The 20,373-nt window shown below is 34.6% G+C and overlaps 1 protein-coding gene across 2 annotated transcripts in view; it reads right to left on the bottom strand.

Moving 5' to 3' along the window:
• Nucleotides 1–539: 539 nt before the first annotated feature.
• The window catches only part of LOC139973653 (uncharacterized), a 40,478-nt gene continuing 20,644 nt past the window's right edge, over nt 540–20,373 (bottom strand). The window contains exons 1-8 of one of the 2 annotated variants that reach the window (XM_071980473.1): nt 8,879–9,020; nt 5,534–5,579; nt 4,739–4,908; nt 4,189–4,453; nt 3,793–4,010; nt 3,331–3,636; nt 2,757–3,018; nt 540–1,208 (exon numbers count right to left, since the gene is read on the bottom strand). In XM_071980473.1, coding sequence (XP_071836574.1) covers nt 886–1,208; nt 2,757–3,018; nt 3,331–3,636; nt 3,793–4,010; nt 4,189–4,453; nt 4,739–4,908; nt 5,534–5,579; nt 8,879–8,959 — 1,671 coding nt within the window. In that variant the 5' untranslated portion in view covers nt 8,960–9,020 and the 3' untranslated portion in view covers nt 540–885. Of the gene's footprint in view, nt 1,209–2,756; nt 3,019–3,330; nt 3,637–3,792; nt 4,011–4,188; nt 4,454–4,738; nt 4,909–5,533; nt 5,580–8,878; nt 9,021–20,373 lie in introns of those variants that run through there. The other variant, XM_071980474.1, reaches the window with a different exon arrangement.

Raw genomic sequence — 20,373 nt, forward strand, 5'->3', positions numbered from 1 at the left:
GTCTGTATAGTATAAAGTAGACACCGTAATAAATTGCTCACTGGGCGCTGTAGGTTTTAAGTCACTGACTGATACACAGATGGCCAATTGACCCTAATTGTGTTATGGTATCTTAGTAATTATAGGTTATCTGTATAAATTCAGATGAATGAAAGCAGGCTAGTAGAGGTCGAGCCTTAAGACTTCAAAGTCTAATAGAAATAGCCACAAGTTATATTGTTGTTGTGTAAGCGTTATTGGGAGTGCGGTTGGGAATGATCTTAAAGCGCGAGATCTGGTGATTCAAGAATGGAATAGCCAGTATATATTAAAATTTCCTAAAGGTATTATTGTTCTAGTATTAATACTTTACAGGGTAGGGGAAAGGTCTTAATGCGGGGAATCGGAATATGTCATTCTTGAAACCAGTACCTATTAAATGTATACTCATATATAGATACTAAGAAGTGATCTTGTTATTGTGCTAGCATTTAGCCAAGCTTATATTAGGCGGCGTGATTCGAGCTCAATGACAGAAAGAGGTACATCATACAGGCAACTTGTTCAACAAATGTATTTGGTACAAGTATTTTATAATCGAATCTTATTTTACTCACGAAGAACAACAATAATGATGGATAAGACACTAGTACTAAAGTCATGCTTAAAGACTTGATTGTGTCCTTTGCTTCAAGTTCAAGCCCTGAATTTTTTTCCAGTTAGCCATTTACAGTTTTGATCCTAAAAGAATAGTCGCGTACTTTATTGGCCTTCTTTGTTGAATGGCGTTAGTAATTTAGATATTATTCTTTCCTTTGTTACAAGACGAGTCACTTTTATGGTTATTCGGCGAAAGTAGTCTTCTCTTTGTTGTCTCGTGAGAAATTTTATGACAGGCTAAGCCATTCAAGAGGATGGACGAATTTTCATCTCAACAGATCTGACGTTGCAGTAATAACTATAATAATCATAAGTGATGATGTTTTCTCCGTTGCCTCCATTGTAGTCGCCATTGAGGTTGTCATAAGTACAATACGAGTGACAGTTCCCGTTGTATTGGAAATAATAGCAATAGCTAGAACGATAATAGCAGCTTTTACAATAATAACTATAGTTGACATGCCACCAGCCGCTTCTGTGCTTCTCTGCGCAGTGAAAGTGACCACATGCATCATTGTCTTGTTCATACGTGCTGAATTGTTTGCCCCTGCTATAATAGAGATAATTACCTGCAAAAGGAAAAGAAGGAAAATCAGCTGACAGTGTTTAGTCGATAAAGGGGGGGGGGGGGGGGGTCAAGTCAGTCAACAAATAAGCTATCGCTGGACAGGAAAATCTTTTTGAACCAGATTTTAACATTTTATACCAGCTTGCTACAGCAATTGCTTTATTAATATATATATATATATATATATTTAACTTATATAGATGGCGTTTTTCTTCAAAGGTAGTTCAATTTTAAAGAACAAGACCTTTATTGATGTTTTTTTATCACAAATGATCATAAATTCAATGTAATATTTTGGAAAATGATGATCATCATCTGCAGAAAGTTTTATTGTTCACTGTTTTGTATATATATATATATATATATATATATATATATATATATATATATATATATATATATATATATATATATGTATATATATATATATATATATATATATATATATATATATATATATATATATATATATATATATATATATATCAATATTGTAGGCCTATGTTTATGGTATTTTACGTAAAATTCCATATATACCTATATTAATTTGTTATTTCAAAGGTTTGAAAGGTTTTAGGAGTAACTTGAGGACTGGTCTCTTTCCATATTCAGGACAATACTAGTGAGTAATAGCCTATTTCATTTTTTTTTCTCAGTTTCTTTCTATCATAGTACATCAAGAAGTAGAAGTTAACTTGCATCTGTATTTTCGAATACAGTATCATTGTTGTAACACTTAATCGTTGATATTAATTAGGTCTCTGTCATACCACGCAGAAGTACACATGTACAATGAATGAATGATGGTTGATATGCTTAACGTGTGTATATAATTGTAAGCATTGTCGGCAAAATGTATACCACTCTGTGAAAATTTGAAAAGAGACGTTTACTTATTGGATCAAAATGTCCTAATTCTCATATCCAGGTTTTTCTCACATTCAATTGTTTTCTCTAGACGTCTGTTTAGTTGATGAAATAGAAAATAGACGAAGTCAAAGGTTGTGAATTAGCAATAGTTATTTAAGATGTGATACTATATGTCAATTTTCTGTCTGTCTGTGTGGGACGTTATCTAATATGCACATGTAATAATATGACTGCGTTATTGGGGTGATGTTTAAACGTTGACATTTATACGTTGTAACTTGACAGAGGTTATCTAACTGCACAAAACTGTTTAACCCGATGGCGTCATCCAAAAACGTTAATAACATAATAGCAAGTTAATCGCATCATTGGTAAAATCCCTTTATGAAGTGATGATATAACTGCTTTGGACGATGGTAACATACACCGTATTAAATTATTTAACTAAATATTTGCTATATATTATATCACTTATCACGACAACGTGTAAATTACATACTGAGACATCCGTCAACAGAAACAAAACTCAGGATAAACAAATGACATGACCTTTGTTGATATTTGTGTGATATTTGTGATATTTGTGTTGAACTTTACATATTTAGATAGTAAACTTCTAGTAGGTTTTAAACTGACCTATTAAGTAAAACAGGTGCAAACATCAAATTATTTAACAAACCTGTACTTCCACTGTGACTGCCCAGTTTATTCATTCTGTACTTGTTGCTTTCAGACTCTATTTGAAACTCTGGATATTCAGCATATTTAGCCGATCCACTAGAAGTAGTGATGTCAAAGCGAAGCTTGTAGTTTCTCTGGTTCGTCAAGTAATAAAGCTTTTCGTTTCCTAGCCACAGATTCCTGTCGTTACCAAACCCGTTTTTGTACGCATCCCAGTTTCGATAGAAATCAACCGAGTCATCAGTACGACGCTGAAATACCTGAAAGATTTCACAAAGAATGTAAGAAGAAACTTGTAATAATGACGCGGGTTATTAGTCTTACAAATCAAAGACAAATAACAAAAACAGGTAGCTACTTTAGCGTTCTGGCAGCATTAGCTCATTAAGTCTTCCTCCAATATCTTTAACATATCCAATCCCTCCTGTTTGGGCTGTAGCAGATGTGTGGTGTAAGAAGCAAAACTAATAACAGTAAAAACGGACCGAGAACAAATTATTCTGCCATCTAAGATCATCTTTAACAACACAGAGGAGCAAAATTGGAAAGTACGTATTTTCTAAATGACTTACGGTCCATCCTCCACCGTTCTCCATTTTACAATGTACGTTGAATGGTGGATCAGGCCATCCAGTAGGCATGATTGTATAAACGCCATCTTGTCTATGCCCAGCGTCATAAACATCCTGGCAGTCTGTGAACAAGGGCTCACAAGTTTCACCGTCACCTTCATATCCCTCATTACAAGAACACTTTCGTGCTCCATCTCTGACATCACACACAGCATTGGTACTACATCTGTAGTCTTCACAGGTCAGTTGGTTATTGTTACAAGAACATTTTTGTGTGCAGTCATCGTTAACGAATGTTTCTCCATTCTGGAATTGAATTGTCGAAAAAATTAAGGCATTTCTTTCAACATATATTTTGTTCTTGCATGTTGTGTCATCGCAACGTCATTGAGCATTAGTTTTTTTTTCTGTTTCGTTTAAATTGCCACTTGATATTGAGCCGAAAGTCGTGCCAATACTCACTGGTATAACCAAGTTTGCCTCTGCTACGAAACACCCGCATTCACTCGCATTGATACAGTCACTCCCTTGCATTAAGAAACCAGCTGGACAGGTGCAACCCTCACTACCCAAACAGTCCCTGTTACAACCAGATTGTCCGTTGGGATCGTCACATGTTGCTTTGCAACTGCAGGTTCCGTAGATCGTGTTCGTAGGACATGTAGGGATCACTGTACCTGCTAAATGGGATTTAAACAAGAATGTTATGCAAATACTCCTGTCATAAACTTTCTAAATGTTGCAGTAAAATAGAAGAATATGAAAGATTTGAATTGAAAGATTATGCAAATTATTGAAAGTTGTACATTTTGTATCAAGATATTACTGCATTATTATTAATGTTTTGTTTTTACTTACGCGGATTAATTTCGTATGCGCCGATATATGTAGCTTTATATTGCCCCCATTCATCAGCGATACGAAAACCTCTGTATGATGTGAAGAAAGAAACTCCATTAGATAATAGTATATCCACACGAAGCTCGTAGTCTGCTTGATTCGTCAAATATGATAACTTTTCATTGCCGAGCCAAAACTCGGTGGAGAGAAAACCAAATCCATCTTTATAATGTGACCAACTCCTATTGAAATTGACAGCACCGCTATCGCGACGTTGTATGACCTGTAACAGAAAAGGAACAGATTGCGAATACTATCAGCACTTAAATGCACACTCTCAATTGTACACAAATATTGTAAATGGACAATTTATTGTATCAATTGCTGAAACTATTCACTAAGGTCGTCTCCAAAAAAGCTAGCTATTTTTTCCCAATTTATACGTTACTGGGTGGAGGATGTGACTTATTGATTACGACTACACATGTTAAAGTCATGATCCTACATACTTGCGAAAAACTTTACCACGTTTAAAATATGACATAAACATTTCAATGTATAGACATACCGTCCAGCCTCCTCCGCCAACGTCGTTGTTGCAGTACACCTCAAATGGTTCTTCAAATCCGTCTGGCTTAATGATGTATACTCCGCTAGAGTTGGACGTAGAACACTGGCTTTGGACGTCTCGGCAGTCCTTTGGATATTCGGAACGTTGATAAAAGAAGTAATGAGCCACTGTAACAAGGAGAGAGAAAAACATTGACAATTTTGAAAATATGCTTTGTGTTCAATTTGTCACGAAATCGTGTCACCGTATACTGATACTTTACATTTAAAGAAAATCCTACCAAGAAATTGGCAATTATCTGTGATTTTAGGAGACGATTAAAAAACGCAACCGGAAAAATAGAATTAAATATTTGTTTGTAGTAACATGAACTCCTTAACATCATATTTGATACATATATCATTTTGCTTTCATTTTTTCTCACCCTTTCTCTCTTTTCCCCTCTCTCTTTTTTTATGTTCATTTCTTTTATTTTTTTAGGAAGGGACCGGTGAGTGTGAGGTGGAGGTGGGTGCTGGTGAATGTATATATATTCTAAAACAATTTTCAAAACTAAGTAACTTGTCTTGTTCTATAATATTATATGTAGTAATTTTTCTATTGTTTTAAGTTGTCGAAAGTAACAAACTAAATGCTGTCTCACATACATAATGGCAATAAAATTGAAACAGAAATTCACCAAAAGTTATCTTGGGAATAACAAAACACATTTAAGTAATTTAATTGGGTTTTGAATATCTAGATGGAATGACAATATACATGATAACATATCATGTAAATGAAATATCTTACTCTGAGTGCCATCTGTAGTTGAAGGTAAACTTCTCCGATGAATACTCTATTGATGAAAAGAAGAGTCACAGAAATGATATAAATATGTCATGTTTATTGATGGTAATGTTTAAAAAAAATATTAAAAATGCAACAAATTTCGGAAAACAATATTTTGAAAATAATAAATAATTAAAAGGGTTATTCAATACTTGCTCACGTCAGGTTGCTTAACATATTATCCATTAAAATTGCACAACTTTTAATTAATTTTTTTGAAATATGTTGCTTGAAATGTGTAACTTGTTGATATGAGCAAAACTTAATCAGAATTAAACTGGATATATTTCCCGTATATCATATTTTGGGGAAGGAGAAGGTAAGTTGGGGAACTAAATATAGTATAGAATTTAAATTTAATCTATCTGAATAGTTATTTAACTTGATTAAGACGTAAACAGTACTTTCAAAAGTTGTTTGGATTTGTGTAGTACTTTTTTTTCTTATTTGCACCAAAAATATTAGTAAAAATATGGACTTTACATTCAAGGAACGCAGATGAAAATATAATATATTTTTCACAAAACTATGCAAGCGATAAAAAATAAATGAAGATTAAAGAATTTGAATTTTACTTTTACTTTCTTACATTAACGGAAAATGTGAAGAAAAATATGTTGGAGAACATATATTTTTATTGAAACAGTCAACCCAGCATATCATTAAGTTCGACATGGGATACGCCTGTATTTTGTTTAGAGCAGTAGTAACTGCAGTGAATAATGAAAACATGACAAATAATCGTTAAATGTTCTATTTACTACAAAGCAATGTGGGCAACTTTGCACTATTTTAATACAGTATATTTTACAAAAGAAATTGATGTTATCAAAATTGTATCGTTTCATGTGTTTCCATGAAACGAAATGAAGTAGTGATTTTTGTGTTGATAAAGATCCTCAAAATTGACATAAAACAGCAAAATTTAATACACCATATACACAGAGATCTTCCACGTTATTATGACAGCGTTGCCGGGGTGATAAGTTAATGACGAGTGGAATTAACAACAGTCTAATTGTGAAAGAAGTAATGTTATTGAAGACTAAAGGCGTGACTTTGAGTTAAATGATAACTCGAGTCTATCGTTAATAAGATACTTGCCAGTGTTTTCTAGCTTGATAAAACATATCAATTATTTCAATGAATAAAGTATACGACGTGCGTTAATGTGTAAAACAAACACAGCAAACATTTTGTCTTTTGGAAATGGAATTTAGTATATGAAAGGAAATTAAGATTTATATGAACCGTATATTGTATTTTTTATTAAGACCTTTCTTACACCGTGAAAAGTACATTATTGATTTACATGGGAATACAGCACGGTATAAAACGCACCAATTGCATGCGTTAGGCTTCCATGAGATATTGGCCGGAGTAATTAACAAAAAATATGCTTTAAATTGCAAATACAAAGTAAATGGCAATATTTGATAACGGATTACAACCCAAATTAACGTTACATTACACAAACAATAAAACGAATTAAGGATGCAAGTTTTGTAAACTTCATAATGCGAAGTCGCCGAGAACTATCTCTATAGTACATTACCCATGCAAAATTTCAAGAGTATCAACATATTGGGTCTTAATGTCAAGTGAAATTACTTGTTTGATAGTTTAGAGCATAAACTCTATAATGTTGTATCAGTCTTCAAAATCACGGTAGTTTAAACTTCTAAGTACTTTTAAGTCAATGAGAAGGACGAAGTTGAACGAGCAAAATGAACATATACCTAGATATTATTAGTTTAATGTAAAATAATGATAAAGTTCTGAAATGCATGGAAGTGAATTATGAATTAAGGTTGCATTTTGTAAATGTCATAGTGCGTAGTCGCCGAGAACTAGTTTTATACTATAGTACCCTTAAGTTGCAGATAACTTTCAAATTCCAAGAGTATGACAATATCGTATACAAGGATCTCATTATCAAGTTTAAAACTACTATATTGATAGTTTACTACATAAACTCTATAGTTATGCATTAGCCCTCAAAGTCATGAAAACCATTGAAATTTTATACATGTAATTATTACATCGAAGCTAATTGTTAAGTTCAATTATGCGAAGTAAAAAATAGCATTGGTGTCTAAGGTGACCTTAAAAGATTATGCCAATGCTTACTTTGATGAACTCAAATAAAACTAAACGGAAATATATTAGACAATTATAGTAGCAAGGTTCTAAAACATATGTTCTAACTACATTAAAATTTGATAATCTAGACAAATTATAAGTCCGTCTCGTTAAATGAAGTTAATTACCAAGCAAGGACGAAAAAAGCAAAGTTTAATTACAAACTTTGATATGAATATATTGAAAATAATTTTACAAATATGTGTTCAACGCTCACCAATAATTTTCTTACAACTTAATGACAAAGGGAGGAAATGAATTGATCTAGAATTTTTAACCAAAGTTTCTCAATAAGACAATAGATTCCTAGAATACTCAACGTAGACAATTGGAAATGTAATAGTTTTTTTTTTTTACGATTAAGATAAACCTAAACTGTAGCCTGGAAATACTTTGCGCACTAATGTAGTTTACTCGTTTCGTAAAGAGGAAGTTATCCGTTTCTAGTTGGAAATTATATAGAGACTTGATAAAAGTCAATGAATTTTAGTGAGATATATGTTTAAAGTTTCTAAAATGATAAATATAGTCTTAATGAATTTAACGGTTCAACTGTCTTAAAATAACTTTTACGAATGTTCTGTTTTATTCTGAAGATATTAACAGTTATGCACTAAATCATTCAGTAAAATAATTCTAGATTGGAAACTTTGGTATTATATTTCCTAAATTAGCGACGAATGAGTAAATATATACACTTAGGGATACATACTCGGGAATCAGCGTTATTAATTGAAATATGAAGGTGTTTTAAGGCAATGTAAACTCTGAAATGTAACTAAACATTTTTTTTATTGCAAACTTAATGTTATATTACTTCCAGTGAAAATTTTACCCCAGTCCCCACCACCTCAACTCCCCCCCCCCATAAAAAACACACACATTCATATATGCTGCTGTAGATAGCTTATTATTTTTGGGAAGAAGGAATTTGATGAAGAAGAATTATTATTAGCAAAATATTTTTTACTTTCAGTCGCTATATTCTAACTGCACAGGCCAATAAAACAAGAATGTTGTTTAAAAAATTGTAGAAAAGGTAACAAACCAATTGAATTTTCTTCATACTTTGGGGGTTATTGGAACATCTAACAAGCAAGAACGAAAGTTGAACGCAACGATTTATAAAGAACAAGAAAGAAAACTGTAAAATGTTTAACTCACCGTTTCTTCCGATGTCGTAAAGGCGACCATTGTTGTGCACAAGAATGCAAATATTGCTCGAACAGTCACGGAAGGCTCCATATTTATGAATGTCTTGGCTTAATATGAATGACAACTCAAATGAAATGTATCTCCAGAGGTAAGAAATATCCTCGATGTTCCTGAAAACAACGGAAGACCTGAAGAGTATTTACAAAGTTGTAAAATAATGTCACGCAGCCAGATCGCATTCTTCTTGTTCGTAGTAAGATACCGTCTGTCAATCTTTAAAAGATAAGGATTCAAAGGCACCCATCCACAATGGAAACTTCCAGTCGGTCAAGAAAGACTGATGCGTGTTACGTCACATTGCGGAAATATTTACACATTGTGCGAGAATTTACCATGTACAGTTGTGTAGATGTGTTTATTAAATGTAAGGTAGCAGTTTGAGTATAACAAGTTTATTCTCAAAGACACTTAACCAGACGACTTTAGGTGTCAGAAAAATCTGCCTCCACGGAAATTTGCAAAGTTGAAACATGTAAGGATACATGAATGAAATTCCATTTCCCTTAAATGTTAGTTTTAAGGTCCCGCTGTCTATATTATCAACTTACAACGTGCTCGTAATGTTAAATATACGGTGAGCAATTGGTATGCAACCTTTATTAAAGATATCAAATTACTCAAATCATTTCGTGGAATCAACGTCCCATCTCCATTCATTTTTCCTCTCTTATTTAGGTTTTGACATATTGACACACACACAGTTTACAATAGGAACCTCGTACACAAGTGGTTAACCAAAGGGAGGGGGCATAATTCACCCCACCTTTGTTTAGAGGAGAAGCGTGGAAGAGTTCTATCACAAAATGTATCTTGATGGAATGGATATCATTTCCCACTTACCAAAATAAACATTGCTTCCTGAGATCCCTCCCCAGTAACCAATGATAGCCAAATTTGGTAACCCTATACTCCCACCCCCCCCCACCCGCCCCAATGAAATGTTTACAGAAGGTAGAGAAAGGTCTCAACCACGTACATTTTGGGCGGTTTCAATCCCCAGAAGGAGTCAGGAGGCCCTACCAACGCCTCTCCACTGGGAGAACGAATATTAAAAACAATTTCTGAAGTATTCCTTTAATAGTAAATATACGCAGTACAAAATATTTCAACATTTCTTCAATAATTGCCGAATATAGCACCTTGTTACCTCGAAGCACCCTCCATTTTACAACAGTTCTCAAAGGAAGATGACATACGTCCCATTAGACCCTCCCCTGGACGTCAAAAAATCTTATCCTCCCGCTACAAATAAATCCGTGCCCCGCTAGATTAGAGCCTAAATCATATCTTATGACCTTATATTCTCGGACTCTTAAAATAGTGACGAAATATTTATTTTTTCCTGCTTCATGAACGCTGGCTTTCTGCCTGTCATATATAAAAGATATCCCCACATCCCGCGCGATGATTGTTCATGAACACTATCAATAATATATATAACGCTTACGCGGCATACATGATGTATGCTTGAATGTTGCTAGATTGTGTAAAACTGAACCCAACCCTGTATTACCCTGTCGTTTCTAGGCTGGTTATTACATGATCACATCGATATAACAAAAGCGAAAATTCGTAGCTTCGAAAACACAAAAGATAAAAACAAGTTGCCAAAAGTTGCATACGTGCATAGCTATATGTGCTATCGTTTGGCTACTTCACAACCTATAGCAATGTCGTATCATTGAGAATACGAAGATAAAACTATATATGCCAACGTGTTCATATACTTGCATATTTACATTGTAAGATATCTCTACCTAGCAACCTAGAAACTAACTATAATTTCCAAAAGAAAGTTGCATCACACATAAATTTGTCTCTTTTCAATCGTGATTTTCTATTATGTTTCTTATATTGTACAGATAATTGTTTGGGGGAAGTTAATAAGCGGAAAGAATTTCTAGCATAAACAAAGAAACACTTCCGAACAATAACAGTGGTAATTTAATGTAGTAGAGATTGAAGTCTAGACTAAAAATCTTTATAGTATCTGGATAAATGGGTTGTGTTAAATGATCGTTTATTAAGCATAACGAGAATGTTATAGTTTATATAAAAACTGTTTTCTTATGACAGGAATCTGCTGCGTTTATGAACATTTCCAAGTGAATGTATACGTGCCGTTTTTTTTTTAATAGCGTCAGGGGGGGGGGGGGGGATGAGGAAGTCTACTAAAACACCCATTTTATATTCCATTTGTAAAGATCTAGCCTTCAACATGGCTCCTATGATAAATAAGAATGAAAGTATGAACTTTCTGATTAATAGAATGCCAATCTAGATCTGTCCAGTCTTGCCAGGTGATGACGAGAACTCGCACAACAGTGTTGTAAGAAAATAATAATATATGCATACAAGTTGGACATCGCACCATTCAAATTTTACTTAAAGGGAAGGTCATGAACGGTCACCTCAGAAATATTTGCGCTATAGGCGTGTTTGCAATGTCTCAGCCGAACGAATTACATATGTTTGTAGAACTGATAGCTGTTAATGGGTGAATTATGTAGGTGAAACAGGCTACCAGTTCTGCTTACGTTTTAATAATCACAAAAAAAAAAACTATTCGTGATAATTTTGCAGGATTCCCCGTTTCCGAACATTTCAATCTTCATAAACATTCTCTCAAATACCTAAAATGTATTTTAAATTCGTCGAACCTTCAAATTTGTATCTGACCGTAATCGAAAAGCAATCGATTGGATATTTCGTATTAAGTCTCACATCACCAGCCTCAACAAAGACTTGGGACCACTAAACAGCTATCAGTTTTACAAACATGTAATCTGTTCTTCCTACTCTTTGCTCCTTAATCTGCTTACTGTATAGTCATGGTTTATTTGGTTCTATTTCCAGCAATGCCACTTACACTTATCTAGCGTCATACTTTCATTATTACATTTTGTATTTTTTCATCCCACTGTCTAGTATTGCTGACGAATGTCCGAGGGGTACCGAAAATTACAATATATGTGTCATATCTTATTTCTGTGTTTGTTCTAGGGGGATTTAAAAACATTGTTAATCCTGACTAATAATGAATAAATAGGACGCATCTGGGAACTCAAACAAAAGTGAAAAACAGTATGCGAGTAATTGATACAAATAGATTTCAATTTTATTCAGAGCTGTCTTCTAGACGTAGATCATTAATTTTCTATAATTTCCATTTACAAGATTTTTCAAACACAAATACCACCATCGTAAATGTATTTCAACATTACGGTAGCTCATAAACGCCACACAAATACACCACCTTTTGACTAAAATCCATTTATCTATGAAAGAATATCGAAACGGTAGTTCTGCAATGAAACTTAATCATATATCTTGCATATGAAAGAATGGAAATTAAAGTAAATATTAAAAATATAAAATATAAAAAAAATGTATGAATTTGACATTAATTTCTTTTTAACATTTCACTTGAAGTCTATATGAAAAACAATGTATCTTTTTACAGAATTTCCTGTTAGTTGCATTGTTACTGCAAACCAGTAGAGACTTAATTCCACAAAGTACTTCTAACAACAGTCACGACAGGAAAATGTTTTTGACTGAGAATGATGGAGTAAGAAAAACTGTGAAAGATGGAGCAAGGATGACTGGCATGGTTACAACCAACCTGAGGTTGAATAATGTACACAAATCCAGGTTAACTAATTTACAGTAATTTTATTGAAATAATTCTTATGTACAGACCGTACGGGATGAATATTGACTTTTCGCCTAGTATGATTATGAGAACCATTCTTAACATCTCATTTAAATATGATCTATAGCAGGGTTGTCCAACCTTTTGCAGTAGGGGGGGGGGGGACACATGGAATGATTATGAAGAAGGAGGGGGCAGCATGAACCCTACGCTCGATTTTCGATTTTTTGCCCGAAGCCCAAGGCAACAAGATGTGAGCACTGCGCGCAGAGCACACTGATTTAATTTCCTTCCTGATAAAACAGATGAATAAAATTCAGCCACCGCCTCCCCCCCCCCTACGGGGAGAGAGTGTCACACAAACTGACCTGTATGCAGTTTTATTGACCCAGAAGGTTCGAATGATTGATTGTATAGCTTCAAATTGTTATCAATAAATCTGCTCACTAAAATTTCGCACCGTAGAGCATCTCTGGCGGGCCGGACGCAACCCTGCGGCGGGCAGGACTGTGGCCCGCGGGCCGTAGGCTGGACAACCCTGATCTATAGGGATACATGCAAAATGATGCAAAAGTCACGATCAAATATAAATAAATAGTGATAAACTGGCAATGCTTGATACTTGTATCACCTCAATGATGTAAGTGTGTGATTGAGTATTGGACAGAAAGGTTTTATTTTCAAGTTAATAACATTCTGAGAACTGCTTAGATCTGTCCACTACCAAGTTTCCTTCCTGTTCAGATTAATTCCCCAACGGAAACATTTTGAAATGTCATGTTTGGACCTTATCATGACCCCAAAGGATCTTTGACCTACTTTTGTGAACACACCCAATGAAGTCCTTGACATGTACAACAACTTGGGCAATTTTGATGCACATAAGCACATTGATCACACATACAGTAAGTAACTGGGGGCAACAGTTGCTTAACATAATCGAACAGAGGGATGAATGGACAGACAGACAGATGAATAGATTCATTTCTACGATATCAACTTCATTGGCTTGGCAAGCAACTTGATCTTAAAATACAAGTCTAGATTAATCCATTTGGGTATTTCCTTTAATCCCCTCTCTGTCCCTCTACTTCTTCTGAACACTGTGAGGAGCACTTGCAAATAATTATTTTTTGTTGTTTTGTAATTGAATGCTTACATGATCAACACAGAAGACCCAAACAGACATCTGTACTTAAAATACATCTCAGGTCTTACATCCTGATTTAAAGAAAAACATAAACAAAATTGCTACAGAGTTGATAAAGCACCCAGATATTCATGCCACTGCAAAATGCTAACAGCCAGATCTTATGATAGTGTACAGTGATATTTCCTGATCAGACGTAACCCTTTCTTATCCGTATCATTTGATGTTGCAATAGTACATCCTAGATCAGAGAAACAAGAAATGGAGATGCTTGGACTATGACCAAGCTGCATAGTGATGAATATTCATAGCAGATGTCTAGACCAGTTTACTGTACGAGCTTTGATTGGGCGATTATGTAAGGGAGAGGATAATAGCCATTTAGTGTTCAGTCTTTTCAGCAATTGAGAAGGCTGATTGTACAGATTGGCTGCGATTGGTCCACTACAGAACAGAAGAGCATAAACACCATAAATACGGTAAATCTTGTACTCAGCATGTCAAAATGATGTGTGTTAGCTGCCTGTGATTGGTCAATTAGATATGGTAGTGCATAAACTCCATTGGGTTGGCTAAATAATGTCCACATGTTTCACACTATATTGCCATACACAAGTTATGGTAGTTTGTAAGGGGTTCCCGAATACGGATTGGTCAAATAAACACGGAAGGGCATAAGCACATGTTTTCTTGAAAGTATTATAACTTAAATGAAAATTCAATAACTAACGCCAGTTAAGAGACCGTTGTGCAAAATGGCACCAACATGATACAGTGAAGTTAACGTATTAACCAGTAGTGATTGGTCAGTAACGGTAGTCCGATAGCAAATTACTGTCGCTAATTGGTCGATAGGAATTAGTGTAGAGAGGAAGTAGCTTTTTTCAATTGTGTCCAATTATATCTCTTGCTGTAATTTAAAACGTATTGTTATTAAAAAAGATACAAATAATGTAGAAAGAAAATGGAGGGGAAAAATGAAACTAGAAAGATAAAAAATTAAACCTGAGAGAATAACACCAAAAACAAACAGTGTATACTGTATACACATTGCACCCAAAAGAAGCATTCATAAGTACAGTACTGCACACATAAATAATCTACATGTATAGCTTAGTTGATTAAAAAATTGGGCAGAAATATTTTCTCTTGAATGTTGAGACTACTGACATTATATTATCCTGAACTGGCTTCTTTTCCATTTCAAATAATTGGAGATTTACACAGCAGAAAACACTAGATATAATATTAAATAATAAAATAGAAAGATTATATATCCAAATAAAAATAAAACACCTGATAAGTGTATTTAATTAATATAAGGTCATCAGTTTTAATCTTACCTAACTAAATAAATTTGAACACTACTAATTTTACTTCAACTAGTATCTTAATACTACCTGCAAAGTATTTTGTTCCCTTATTTAGCCATTTAATTGTCTAATTTACAATGGCTGAATGTCTGGAATTTTTTTACAAATCTTGAAGTTACTTTTTTTTTTACTTTAAGCGCATCTTTAAGTATGGTAAAAGCGACTTTACATTTGAGACAAAACAGTAACACTTACTGTAAATATTGTATAATCTTATTTGCTAGAGGGTACGAGAATAATCTGTAAAGGTGCTGTAACAACAGTTTTCAGGACTACTTTAAATTCACAAGCCAGTAATTACAAAAGGTTTGTAAACACAAAAATTGGCATTTAAAATATAAAATATAAAACTCAAAGGACAGCCATAATAATGAGATAATTTAATAAAATGTCAGAATCGATTTCAGCAATTTCTTTTCATTAATTTCTTTTCATCATGACTATTTTCTAATTTTCAAGAAAGCTTTTTTGATAAGTTATAACAAATTAAAGTAGTTGTTTCTTGATTGTGAAACATCAAGAATTTAGTAGAAGTAGCCTCAGATTGATGTAAAAAATGAACAGCTTGGCATATCTATTTGAAACAAGGGACTGCAAAGTACTGTTTAAAATATATCTTATGATAATAAAAGGTAAATATTATATTAAATTGGAATTACAGCACAATTATAAGCCATATTTCTAATGCACTCCCAAGCTGTTTGTGTTTAGATTGATAACCAAGGAGTTGTGTGTTACGGTTTATATAGTTATGAGCTCCAAATGAATGATTTATTTTTCATTTAAAAAATACTAAATTGGTAATATTGTACTATACCAAGAATGACACATTTATTTTTGCAAATAGATGAGGTGAAACTTACATTTAAATCTATGGTGATGGTATTATATGTTAGAAGCAAAGGAACAGGCCAACCAGATGTCTTCCTACATTTGAAAAAAAGAAGTATATTTCATTGTTAAAATATCAGCTTTTCAAAGTGATTTTTTAAAATAGTTTTGTTAAACAACATAACTGTAATTATTTAATTGGTTGACTTAATTCCACCATGGTATGCTGTAAAGGAAAAGGTCACAATGCAGGTACACTATTTTGGTGAACAATTCATGTCCTACAGACCCAGTAGTACATATTCTCAGGTTCCCAAAAGGCAGAACTAGCTTCCTTTATATGAACATTGGGCAGCAACTTTGTATTATATTTGAAACTTTTGTAAATTTTACAAAGTATACATATAAAGAAAAGAAACAGCAAAGATACAACACAGTTCATGCTATTTTGATGATGTTTTTGCCAAACACAACACACAAAACAGTATTCTCAGGTTTACTACAGCCATGATTGGCTCTGTCAAATCAATTCAGCATCAAACATATTTGATTGATTTTGCTTTCTTACTGCAATGCTAATGTAAAAAAGATAAAAATAAAAGGGGGAATACTGATTTACAGTAGTTACAGTGTACAATAGCAACTTTACATTGTATGACTCTTTCAAAAGGCATATATTAATTACTGTAAATTGTGCAGGCAATATTTGAAATGCTGCATTGTAGTTGCAACTATGATCCAGTACTTACTTATTGTATGTATAGTGTAATTAAAATCACTAAATAATTATTTTTCTAAAAGGATTCCAAATAGTTTAATTCTAAGGTACAGAAATACACAAGGTAACAATTAACTTTTATTTCTTTTTCAATTCCAAACCTTGGATACTTTTTACCTATATAAAGTTCATTCCTCCTGGGATTTACCTGAAAGAAAGTTTTTTTTTTTTAAGGAACAAAATTAGACATGAACGGAATATCTGCCTTGGATTTTACACATGCTGAATATCTTTCCATACGGTACATACTGTAAAAACATGTCCAATGTGTTGGTCATCTGATCGTTAAATGGCTGTTTGATTTAGGATTATGCTAAAATAAAATGACTTTCAAAATTACTATGTTATGTAAAATTAGTACAGTTTCTAAACAGCCAAATACAGTTCTCTTTTTATTGAACTTTAATTTATTTGAAAAATGTTTTAATTATAGCAATTTTTTAATTTTTTTTTAGTATAACATGTTTATTCCCAATTATTGGATAAGACACTTATAAAAAGTTGAAACAGGTAAGGATACAGGAATGAATTTCCACTTTCTAAAAATGTTAGTTTTAAGGTTCCGCTGTCTATATTATTTTCATACAACGTGCTCGTACTGTTAAATAAACGGTAAGCAATTGGTTTGCAACCTTTAATAAAGATATCAAATTAATCCAATAATTTCGTGGAATCAAGTCATCTCCCCTCTCTATTCCTTTTTTCCACTCTTATTTAGTATTGGGCATTTTGACATACACACCCACACGATTTATACAAGTAACCTCGTACACCAGTTAATTTTAGGGGACGAAGCGTGGAAGGGCAATCGATATTGTCGCAAACATTGAAGTTCTAAAACATATGTGAAAGTAATAGTGGAAATAATATAATTTTCCATTTACCAAAATAAACAATTGTTTCCTTAAATCCCTCCCCTAACCGATGTAAGCCAAATTTGGGACCCTCCCCACCCCTTCTCCACTAACATTTAAAATCGATACGGAGGGTAGAAAAATGGCTCAACTACGTACCCATTTGGCGGGTTTAACCCCCAGAACAAATCAGGGGACTTACCAGGGGCGTATCCAGGGTTTTCTGACCCGGGGGGCGCCAATTACTATCTAAGCGGAGCGCCACCATCGGTTGGCGCGCAGCGTAGAAGAAAATTTTCTGGTTTTGATACCCCCTAGACCACCGGAAATGGCACTTCTCAGGCTTAAAAATGACCAACCAGATGTACACTTTTTGCCTGAGAACCAAGTATTTCCCAATAGTTTTTTTTCCATCCATAACCATTTTTAAGATTGTCACCAGTCACAAATCATGTTCAACCTCATCGCATGTCCTGTGGATCATTGCTTTTGTAGGTGATTCTACGTCGCGGCCCACAATACCCGTCAGCCCCCTTTTCAAGGTTTTCCCCATCTACATAAGATATTTTGTTGTTTACATTAGCATCCCGCGGTATACTGCGAAACTTTCACGGATCGTACGGTACACGATGCCATACGATGTAGTAACCGATGCTGGCTTATGTGATATTGACATTAACATGTTTTTGGTTATTTTTTTCCGGGCAAGTCGTTACAGTCCCTAAATCAAATTGGGCTCGCACGCCCATGACTTCACACATAGACAGTTTTGAGGCTGTTCATCTTTGAATGCCATTTTCATGCTCATTGATATGATGTGATATCTGCTGTTTGCTTTACAAATTCGAGCAGGCGCGTAGCCAGGAGTTTGCCAAGTGAGGGGCGAAGCCTGTAGGCAAACTATCTAAGCGTAGCGCCACCATGTGTTGGCGCGAAGCGTACAAGAAAATTTTTGGTCGAAAATGCCTCCCAGATCGCTGGAAATGGCACTACCCTGCAGGATCATTTGTTGGCGCGAAGCGTACAAGCAAATTTTGGCCGAAAATGCCTCCCAGATCGCTAGAAATGACACTTCCCCAGCCTTGTAAGTTGCATCTAAGCATTTTATTTTTTGAAATTACTAACGATATCATAAAAAAATATGCTCAAGGGGGGGGGGGGGGGTGGGGGCGGTCGCCCCCATCCCGAAACGCGTCATGTTCCCCGACGACACGGTCGAGTTCGAGACCAGCCACAGTTGGTTTCATAGCAGGTTTCATATACACACACACGCGTTATGATAGACCATATATAGTATATATGTACATATACATTATTGAGAGAGGACAAAATGGAAACGTCAAAAATGGAGTTGACGATGGTATAGGGTGAGGCGCACGCCGCTTCCGAAATCCTTGATCAGTCATATAATAGGGATCAGCGCTGTAATGATGTCACTGTTCCTCTTTCTCTTCCAGGTGTCTTGGCGTTTTTCTTTTACTCCCTCCTTTTCTCCTTTTTCTTTCTTTCTTCTTTTTCTTCCTCTCCTCCTCCTCTTTTTCCCCCTCTTTTTTCCCTTTTTTCTTCTCTTTTTGTTCTCTCTTCTTTTTCTTACCCGGGGGGCGCGCGCCCCCAACGCCCCCCCTCTGGAAACGCGCCTGCTTACCAACGCCTCTCTACTAAAAGACATAAAATTACAAACATTCCTGACGTATTCCTTTAATAGTATATATATGCAGTCGAAAATCTTTCAACATTTCTTCGAAAGTTGCAGAATACTACACCGGGTTGCATCGAAGCAGTGTCCGTTTTACAACAGTTCTCAAAGGAAGATGACAAACGGTTCATAAGATCCTCCACAGGACGACCACAACTCTTATCCTCCCAGTACAAATAAATCCTTGCCCGCTAGATTAGAGCCTGAATCGTTTATTATTACCTGCTATTCTCGGACTCTTAAAGTAGTGACGAAATTTTTTTTTCCCTACATCACAAAAGCTGGCTTTCTGCCTGTCAAAGAAGACAGCCCCTCATCCCGCGCGATGATTGTTCTTGATAACTACCAATTATATAACGCTTACGCGGCATATATTATGTCTGCTTGAATGTTGCTAGATTCTGTGGAACTGGACCCAACCCTGTATTAACATGTCGGGTTTAAGCTGGTTATTACATGATCACATCGATGTAACAAAAGCGAAAATTCGACAACACAAAAGATAAATTCAGATGCAAAAATGTGCATACGTGCATAATTATATGTACTTTCGTTTGGCTACTTAACAACTAGCAATGTCGTATCATTGACAAAACAAAGCTTAACTTATATATGCTAACGTGTCCTTACTTGCAAATTTACATTGTAAGATATCTCTACCTAGCACTCTTACAACTAACTATAATTTCCTCTTTTCAATAGTGATTTTATTTTATGTTTCTTATCTTGTACAGGTTATTGTTTTGGGGAAGCTAATAAGCGGAAAAAATTCTAGCGTAAACAAGTAAACACATCCGAACAACAACAGTGGTAATTCAACGTAGCAGATATTGAAGTCTAAACTGAAATTCTTTATGGTATCTGGATAAATGAGTTGTGTTTAATGAACGTTCTTAAAGCATAACGAGAATGTTATAGTTTATGAAAAAACTGCTTTCTGATGACAGGAATTTGCTGTCAATATGTGTGTAAGTGCCGTTTTTGAGAGGTTTGAATAGGGGGGGGGGGGGGATGAAGTCTACAGAAACACCCGTATCTAGCCTTCGAAATGGCTCCTAGGCTAAATAACAATGAACATATGAAGAACTTTCTGATTAATATAATGCC

The sequence above is a fragment of the Apostichopus japonicus genome, chromosome 9 (genome assembly GCF_037975245.1).
Source record: "Apostichopus japonicus isolate 1M-3 chromosome 9, ASM3797524v1, whole genome shotgun sequence".
Lineage (NCBI taxonomy): Eukaryota > Metazoa > Echinodermata > Holothuroidea > Aspidochirotida > Stichopodidae > Apostichopus > Apostichopus japonicus.